At 38.8% G+C, this 9,674-nt stretch overlaps 2 protein-coding genes across 4 annotated transcripts; both read right to left on the bottom strand.

The window, feature by feature from the left end:
- Positions 1-1,313: 1,313 nt before the first annotated feature.
- Positions 1,314-2,948, bottom strand: LOC114440732 (uncharacterized). Of its 2 annotated transcripts, none has more exons than XM_028413191.1 (5): positions 2,896-2,948; positions 2,352-2,753; positions 1,769-1,915; positions 1,570-1,631; positions 1,314-1,447 (listed from the first exon to the last, which is right to left on the bottom strand). In XM_028413191.1, exons 1-5 carry the CDS (start codon positions 2,930-2,932, stop codon positions 1,331-1,333), a joined length of 765 nt encoding a protein of 254 aa, XP_028268992.1. In that variant the 5' UTR covers positions 2,933-2,948; the 3' UTR covers positions 1,314-1,330. The 2 variants fall into 2 exon arrangements, with proteins under 2 accessions (XP_028268992.1, XP_028269001.1); XM_028413200.1 differs by having other exon boundaries at positions 1,769-1,903.
- A 2,200-nt stretch (positions 2,949-5,148) lies between these two features.
- LOC114438075 (uncharacterized) lies at positions 5,149-8,669 on the bottom strand. Of its 2 annotated transcripts, XM_028409150.1 has the most exons (5): positions 8,610-8,669; positions 8,066-8,467; positions 7,234-7,371; positions 6,656-6,717; positions 5,149-6,483 (listed from the first exon to the last, which is right to left on the bottom strand). In XM_028409150.1, exons 1-5 carry the CDS (start codon positions 8,644-8,646, stop codon positions 6,421-6,423), a joined length of 702 nt encoding a protein of 233 aa, XP_028264951.1. In that variant the 5' UTR covers positions 8,647-8,669; the 3' UTR covers positions 5,149-6,420. The 2 variants fall into 2 exon arrangements, with proteins under 2 accessions (XP_028264951.1, XP_028264961.1); XM_028409160.1 differs by lacking the exons at positions 5,149-6,483; positions 6,656-6,717; positions 7,234-7,371 and adding an exon at positions 7,410-7,629.
- Positions 8,670-9,674: the final 1,005 nt, after the last annotated feature.

Below are 9,674 nucleotides of genomic sequence, written 5' to 3'. Positions count from 1 at the left end.
TAGCAAGAAGTCAGGGAAACTAAAATATTTGAAAGAATGATGACTTTGCAGCAACTGGACATGGGATTCTGTTATGCCTGCACCCTGGAAACTGAACTGGGTACGGGGTATGACTGGCTGGCTGCTGTGTTATGATATGATCAGCTTGACTGATGTCATCAAGTTGGATGAGTTACTCTTGAGTTTATTATTGCTTAAGTCTCTGCATCTTGCTCAGTGAGAGCATCAAGCTTCAAAAACTGTTCACCCCGTGGCCTCTGATGTTCTGTTGGTTCCAACAATAAGTCAGTCCCTATAGAAAGCATGTATAAAAACACTTATACTAAAAGCACAGTGGAAATAAACATGTTTATAGCCTGGTGCATATGTTTTGTGAGAGTGAATTTATTGCTATACAAAGAATTGTAATGTGCTTTGGCGTTTTAGACCCAGACGCGATGACCACATTCAAAGAAGTCTCCCCGGGTCTAGACCTGGTGGTGGTGGAGAAGGCTGGAGAGTCGGAGAGAGGAGGCCTTGAACTTGCATGAATCTGGCGGTGCCTGGGGTGGAGGAGGACTGCCAGAGTCGATGTGAAGGGGAGCTGGAGGAGAGACAAAAGACTTTTAAATTTTCTGCTAAGCCGTGATTGGGTAGGTGAGGATGAACCGACAGCTGATTGGTGAGGGAGATGCTCTCTATTAATCACCTGCCCAGAGTGGGAGGTTAAAGAGAGGGAGAGCAAGGGAGCGAGAGAGAGAGGGAGAGGGAGAGTGAGAGAATGGGGAAGAGGGAGAGATCAGGGAGGTGGATAGAGAGATAATGGGTGAATGACGTGCTTTAAACGATGATGAAAAGCAGAGTCTTCCTGATTGAACTTGCGCTAAGAGCTTCATTTGTTTTAATTATATTAAGACATAAGGTTTTGTAGAATTGTGGGTGTGGCTGCTTTGGGTGACAGGCAGGTGCCACCTCACAGCACACAAGCTTCCTGCTCCAGTGTCTGCCTGCCTTCCTTGGCCCCTGTCATCAGGGGCTGTCACCAGATTTAAACTGCAAAATAATGATAAAGTACATTTAATGATATTTTAAGTTTTAAGTCCAAATGGGAGAAAAACAATTCATGCTGCTATCAGATGGTTTAAAATAACCAGAATTTCCAGAAAACATCATTCAACTTAATTTATAAAGAGATTTATTAAAACACAGAACAGAAACAGTTTGTAAAAGGAAAAAAAACTGACCATTTATCTTAAAAGACTGGACAAGGCTTTAAAAAAATACTAAATAATACATAAACAACACTAATCAGTAATAAATCTATCTGACAGCTTGTTGAATCATCGGCTCTTTACATGCTACAAGTATTGATGGCAGAGTAGGTGCTGAAATCTGAGCTCTCCTTCTTCTTCTTTGGTCTCTGTGATGCCTGACGGATTTCCAGCGCAGCGTAACACACGTCTTCATCCTAAAGGTTCATATTTGTCATTTAGAATCATTGTCATGTGAAGAAATATGTCAAATTAACCTGTAGCTGTAGAACAAACATAAAACACATCCATACAAATGAGGTTTGATTAAAGTTCCTACCTGACTTCTTCTTGTCTGCTCTCTTTTGGATGGTCTGCTCTCATCTGTTTGAAGATCATTACCTACACACATTAAAACATACACACATATTATTACAACACAATGAAGTACATCCATAGGTCAACAGCAATTGCTCTTTTCAATGGATTGTAATAAAATGAAAATAGATCATGTATAAAGTCTCAGACGCAGCAGTTACCTTTTTTGTGGCAGAGGTGATAAATGAAGACAGAGAGAAGAGAGGAGAGCACAGCAGAGGCTGGACACAGAGAGGACAGCAGGATCCAGCACACTTTGTTGTCACAATCATCTTTGGGAATTCTTTGTTGTGACTCTGAAATCATATCTAATGCACATTAGTGGTTTAAGTAAAAAACATGGAACCATTTATCCATCCATCTTTAAACTGTTTAACAGTTTTTTTTAATAATATTATTATTCTATTATAAAGTCTTGCACTATGATATGATATGTTAAATATTGACGCTACTCACAGTTGGGTTTTATGATAACTGTATAGCAATACCCACATTTCTTTTTTAAGGTTTTCTGTTATTTCTCATAAGTAATATGTTTGAAAATGTTTCTCAAATTTAAAATGATTTCGAAACTCAGGCTCACTTAATGAAAGTAAATTGTAATTTTGGGATTTACAACATGTATCTAGTCTAAGTAATTAGTTTCATTTTTTCACCTATTAAAAGAAACACTGTACAACAGTATGACAATCACTGTAAACATGATCACAATCACACAGAGATAATCCAACCAGACATACTTACTGAGTTTGAGTCTTGTGATGTTGCCATATGTGTTAATATTTATTTGACTGATGAATTCGTTTTCTTCCACCTTGGCCTGTTCAGTTCCACAGTAGTAGAGGCCCTCGTCAGAATCAGTGACATTGATGATCCGCAGGTCATAAGACTCAGAAGAAAAGTTCCTTAGAAATGTAAAACGGGGCAAAGGGTTCAGAGAATATGCATTCTGCTGACCAGGGTTATCATCAATTTTTGTTTTTAGAACAAGAGTTGGCTGGTTCTCATGAGAGCAGTTCCTGTACCACGCGATGTACACGCCAGTTGACAGTTTGCAGTCACAGTACAGAGTGATGTTGTCTCCCTGACTGGCTGTCAAATCCAATGCTGATGTGGAAATCCAATCATGACTGCAGGAAACAACTCCTAAAAACAGCATATAAATTCAGTTGTTAAAAAAAATGGTTAATGCTCTGCTGAACGACATTGAATCTGTATGTACAAAATACCTTTCAAAAACAAAACCTGAACACAAAAATAGCAAAATAAATAAAAATAAAAAAGTTACCCATTAGAACAGCCAGAAAAATATGCAGCCCATCCATGGGTGATGATGACCTGTAGCTGAAGGACCTATACTGAGGTTTATATTCACACTATGACGTACATATTTCCATTAAAGGAAATGAAGGTGGTGATTGGCTGGGTGAATGGAACATTTTCTTCTGTGGTTGTTTAGGGTGCAAAGTACAACATGCAAACTGATGTTTTTTGATTTAAAGATTACAACAAGATTTTATGATAAGCTATTAAAAAAATAAAAAAAAACTTTGGACTGGCCCCTGCATGTTTAATTTCTATTTTATCATAGTCCACATGCACAAAGTGATGCACTATCACCATAGTTTGTCCTTTCGGTTAAGCCAAAGTATAACCACAGTTACACATGTATTCATGTAACCATGCTAGACTGTTTATTGTCATTCAAAACCAACATGAAAGGGATTTATTTCTTGCTGTCAATGACAGCATTTTTAAATATGACCTAGGACATCAGATTTATTCATGTCAAAAGCTTTTTAATGGCAATAAGGACGGCAGAGGGGCCCAGACATTCTGTGTTTGCAGCCTCCTGCAGCTCATGCCTGACCAGCTGAGAGATCTTATCTTTCCTGCGAGTCCAGGGCCAAAGCAGTGGACTGTCACCCAGGAGTGCGTGGATTGAGTCCATGAGGTTTCCTCACACCTTTTCTTTGTCTTTGAGCTGTCATTACTTCCTGGTCTAAGAAGGGTGGAGTCATCTGGATTTATGGGTGTGACCTGGACCAGACCATCCATTTTGACAGCATGGGGTGGAAAGTGTGTCTTGGTTGTTTCCCCTTTTGTGTTGCCATGGTTGTCAGGTCTGTGTGTTGAGTTGCTGTCTTACTTCTTTCACAATATTCTGAGTAGAGTTGTATTTTGTTGACCTCATTTGAGGGTCCCTTTTTTGTGTATTCTTTATTCTTTGTAATTCAATTAGAATCTGGCTGAATAAAGTCCCACCTCTTTTTGAAGGTGAAAACGTGTGCCTGTCCTCTTACTGCTCGGCCCCTGACAGGGGTCCATAGTAAGTGTTGGTGACAAAGCAGCCACATTCAGATGAACGGTGACTCTATGTTTCATATTGACCATACAAAAGAGTTTTCATGTAGTTTCTGTGTCCAACAACAGATCGTCTGTGGTAACCATGCACAACACGCACAACACCTCAAATAAGCGCACATGGTGCATGCTGTATACTTATGCTACAAGACAGGTTCTCAAGGTTTCGGTTCTCTTATTTGCCAAACAGGAAGTGCAAGAATACAATGATTAATATTGAAATTATTTACAAGAACCTTATCCACACTAAGCCAGCAGTGTGAGTGTGATTGTTTGGGGCCTTAATTATGGCACGAGTCAGAGTTTAGTCTAAAGCAATTTGATCTGATTTGACATTTGCAGCAGGGTCTGATGGTAAGACTGTCTGAGTGAAGAGCACACATCTCCACTTCTTTGTACTGTTTGTACTGTGTGAGGGGTGCTTTGTGGGTTTCCTGTTTACTGATGACAAAGTGGATGAGGCTGTCAAGTTTGTATTGAAATCTGACTTGTTGGGTTGTTGGGGGGCCCGGCCATATGTGCTTACGTAAATGAGCTGGCTAAAACTCAGCCTTTTTATGCGGAATAACCTGGAATCAAATTTAGTAGTTTCAGTTTTATTCTGTTTAAATGAATCATTAAAACACACTATATACTGTGTTACAGATAACTGGTTGCACAGATAGCTGATACGAAGGTTGCAGCTGATGGCCAACTTGAGATAAAAACAGGAAATTGCTTAGAAACACATAACCATCAAAACTGCTGTGAAATGTCACGGGTCACTGTAACAATAACAAGAATGTGATCAAAAGGATTTCTATCTGTGTACTTCTTTTATTATAATTTAAGAGGTGTAAGAATGCATACACAGTGAACTCATAAACACTGAAGACCATGAAAAACAGTCAAATAAGAAATACAATTTCAGTACACATCCTGATTTTACTTTCTCCAAGAACAACCATTTTTGTTAACAGAAGGCTGAGTTCTGAATTGTTCCAACAGCACACATAGTCCAAGAAAACTTTTTTAAATGGCTTTTTATGGACATTTTTATGCATATTGCTTGATCCAAAACAAATATCCATAAACAACACATTCTCACACACACCTATCACTCATTGTCAGCAAAGGTCATTGTCATTGGTGGTCATGACACAGTCACAGTGTTGGAGGACATTTTGCCAAGGGATTTAAAATGTGCTGGTACAATATTACAATACACTTTTTAAAAAATATAGAGAAATAGAGAATATATTTAGGCATTTAGGAACCATCCTAAGGTGGTGCTGTTGTTAGCACTGTTGCCTCACAGCAAGAAGTTTCCTGGTTTAAGACCCCGTTCACACTGGGGAAATTAATTGGAATTTGGGCTGTATCTGGATATGTCCGGATAGTTTTTTTCTGAGTCTGAACAACACGAATCTGGATATATCCGGATTAATTTCAATTCACCTCTCGGAAGGGGGATCTAGCCGGATTGGCGCATTGACGCATGCGCACATGCATACCGCCTACTGCGGCCTGAGGCGCCACTTGGCGGTTTGGAGGACAATAAGCAAGCCGGGTTAAACTGGATTGAGCAGAAACACACGTGTGTGATAGCCAGATTTAAATATAGGTCTGAACGTATCCAGCTTAAAGGCTATCTGGATTTAATCCTACTCTAGCTGGATTGACTTTCTCCAGTGTGAACGGGGCTTAAATCTGGCTTCCCATGGGGAGTTTGCATGCACACCTGTGTTAACTTTTCTCCTAATATTCTGGCTTCCTGCCACATACCAAAGACCATCATGCTGGCTTAATTGGACTTGAATGGCCGTTTATCTCTCCTGCGATAGACCGGCAACCTGTCCAACCTGTTGACGGGTGAGATAGGACCCTGCCAGGACCATGCTACCATTCAGTCTGCTTTATATGTATGTGTGAACGATGTGCTTCCTGCAATGAAAATAGCTGTGATGGTGGAGTTGTAGGAAATTACAGACAAAGGAGCTAACAGGTAGTACAGCTGTCTGTTTTTGTCATTTTAATGGTTGGTTGGTCTTATCATATGAAGATGAGGAAAAAAAGGAAATGAAAAGACTGTAAGACTGATCACATGCAACAAACTGATCATTTCATTGTGGTTTATTTTGTTGCAGACATAAAGAAATGAAGTACTATATTGTCTGAAATCAAAATGATAATAATAACAGCTACAATCACAGTCTATCCAGAGCTTGTTTTGGACATGCAAATGATTTACAAAAAGAGAGATTAAATGGATTTGAACTAGAACTATAGAGCAAGATTTAAGCTGTAGGATCATTCATCAGGTTTTGAATAGGTGAAACAAACAAAAAACAATTTTGATGGGTCAATGATTCAAAGAACACAGCGGTCTAACCTTTAATATTTAACTCCACATAATATGATGCCAGCTGTGTCTATTATAATCCAGCAGTTCGCTCTGTTTGGCCCTCATCTACTGCCGCGTAGAAGCATCCTTCACTCTGAACACAACCTGTGTCAAACACATGTCTTTATCCTGAAAACAAAAAATGAGATTTATTACCTATTATCTAATTTATACTTCTGTATTTTTACTTAACAAGATGTGTGTTTGTAAGACATGCAGGACAGCCTCTGTTGCATGTGTAGGCAATTAGTGCATACATTATAGTAGAAGACACATGATTATTACAAGGAGTCTTGTATACCTGGTACCATCTTATTTGGCCTTGGCTGGCTGATGTAGTCTGATGAACTTCAAGTCCTTTTTCTGTGAAATCAAAGATAACACTATCAGATTGGAGGGCACAGCTTCACACAACTCTGTATGATACAAGTATGACTACATCCATGAAGACTCTTAGTGCTCCATGTTATATTTCATTCAGGAGCTTGAAGGAGGGGACCTGGACTTGTTAGAGGTCCTTGAAGATGTTTCACTGCTTCTCCATCAGCTTCATTAGTTCTGGCTGTTTCACCCAAACTCACACAACGGGTCATCAGACAGTTTTACCACTAGTTCCCCCCAACAGTCCCAGAGCTGGTAGCCCGAGGCTAGACAGAACTAGAGCAAAGACGGACAGAATAAGTACAGGTAAGCTTTGGGCCATTAACAGATACAGACATCCCACTGAGGTCATCCACCACACATAAATCTGCACTGCCCACAACAACAGTCGAACTGATGAAGCTGCTTCAGAAAGCAGCAACACACCTTCCAAAAACAAGTCAAGTCGACTCGTTTCAAGCTCCTGACTGAACACGTAGTAACTGTAATATACAGTACCTGTTTTCTGACAGAAGTAAATAATAACCATAAAGGAGACAAAGGAAGAGAGAAGAGAAAATGCTGGAGTGAAGGCCAACATCCAGGACGCATTACTGGAGTCACTGCAGTCATGTCGGGGGCCGATGTCTGATGATTCTGCAGGAGACATGAGATGGATTACCGGTATATGTTTAAATTCTCAAAGGAGAAAGTGTAGTTTCATATATCATTTTGTAACAGTAAATAGGCTTCTTGCTAAAACAAAGCTGTTTGTGTCAACCAGTATTAAAATTAAAACAGAGAGAAGAGAGGAGAGCACAGCAGAGGCTGGACACAGAGAGGACAGCAGGATCCAGCACACTTTGTTGTCACAATCATCTTTGGGAATTCTTTGTTGTGACTCTGAAATCATATCTAATGCACATTAGTGGTTTAAGTAAAAAACATGGAACCATTTATCCATCCATCTTTAAACTGTTTAACAGTTTTTTTTAATAATATTATTATTCTATTATAAAGTCTTGCACTATGATATGATATGTTAAATATTGACGCTGCTCACAGTTGGGTTTTATGATAACTGTATAGCAATACCCACATTTCTTTTTTAAGGTTTTCTGTTATTTCTCATAAGTAATATGTTTGAAAATGTTTCTCAAATTTAAAATGATTTCGAAACTCAGGCTCACTTAATGAAAGTAAATTGTAATTTTGGGATTTACAACATGTATCTAGTCTAAGTAATTAGTTTCATTTTTTCACCTATTAAAAGAAACACTGTACAACAGTATGACAATCACTGTAAACATGATCACAATCACACAGAGATAATCCAACCAGACATACTTACTGAGTTTGAGTCTTGTGATGTTGCCATATGTGTTAATATTTATTTGACTGACGAATTCGTTTTCTTCCACCTTGACCTGTTGAGTTCCACAGTAGTAGAGGCCCTCGTCAGAATCAGTGACATTGATGATCTGCAGGTCATAAGACTCAGAAGAAAAGTTCCTTAGAAATGTAAAACGGGGCAAAGGGTTCAGAGAATATGCATTCTGCTGACCAGGGTTATATTCAATTTTTGTTTTTAGAACAAGAGTTGGCTGGTTCTCATGAGAGCAGTTCCTGTACCACGCGATGTACACGCCAGTTGACAGTTTGCAGTCACAGTACAGAGTGATGTTGTCTCCCTGACTGGCTGTCAAATCCAATGCTGATGTGGAAATCCAATCATGACCGCAGGAAACAACTCCTAAAAACAGCATATAAATTCAGTTGTTAAAAAAAATGGTTAATGCTCTGCTGAACGACATTGAATCTGTATGTACAAAATACCTTTCAAAAACAAAACCTGAACACAAAAATAGCAAAATAAATAAAAATAAAAAAGTTACCCATTAGAACAGCCAGAAAAATATGCAGCCCATCCATGGGTGATGATGACCTGTAGCTGAAGGACCTATACTGAGGTTTATATTCACACTATGACGTACATATTTCCATTAAAGGAAATGAAGGTGGTGATTGGCTGGGTGAATGGAACATTTTCTTCTGTGGTTGTTTAGGGTGCAAAGTACAACATGCAAATTGATGTTTTTTGATTTAAAGATTACAACAAGATTTTATGATAAGCTATTAAAAAAATAAAAAAAAACTTTGGACTGGCCCCTGCATGTTTAATTTCTATTTTATCATAGTCCAGGAACCTTATCCACACTAAGCCAGCAGTGTGAGTGTGATTGTTTGGGGCCTTAATTATGGCACGAGTCAGAGTTTAGTCTAAAGCAATTTGATCTGATTTGACATTTGCAGCAGGGTCTGATGGTAAGACTGTCTGAGTGAAGAGCACACATCTCCACTTCTTTGTACTGTTTGTACTGTGTGAGGGGTGCTTTGTGGGTTTCCTGTTTACTGATGACAAAGTGGATGAGGCTGTCAAGTTTGTATTGAAATCTGACTTGTTGGGTTGTTGGGGGGCCCGGCCATATGTGCTTACGTAAATGAGCTGGCTAAAACTCAGCCTTTTTATGCGGAATAACCTGGAATCAAATTTAGTAGTTTCAGTTTTATTCTGTTTAAATGAATCATTAAAACACACTATATACTGTGTTACAGATAACTGGTTGCACAGATAGCTGATACGAAGGTTGCAGCTGATGGCCAACTTGAGATAAAAACAGGAAATTGCTTAGAAACACATAACCATCAAAACTGCTGTGAAATGTCACGGGTCACTGTAACAATAACAAGAATGTGATCAAAAGGATTTCTATCTGTGTACTTCTTTTATTATAATTTAAGAGGTGTAAGAATGCATACACAGTGAACTCATAAACACTGAAGACCATGAAAAACAGTCAAATAAGAAATACAATTTCAGTACACATCCTGATTTTACTTTCTCCAAGAACAACCATTTTTGTTAACAGAAGGCTGAGTTCTGAATTGTTCCAACAGCA

The sequence above is a fragment of the Parambassis ranga genome, chromosome 1, assembly GCF_900634625.1.
Source record: "Parambassis ranga chromosome 1, fParRan2.1, whole genome shotgun sequence".
Lineage (NCBI taxonomy): Eukaryota > Metazoa > Chordata > Actinopteri > Ambassidae > Parambassis > Parambassis ranga.
Note: the sequence above shows the minus strand (reverse complement) of the source record. Positions and strands in the feature narration are given on the sequence as shown.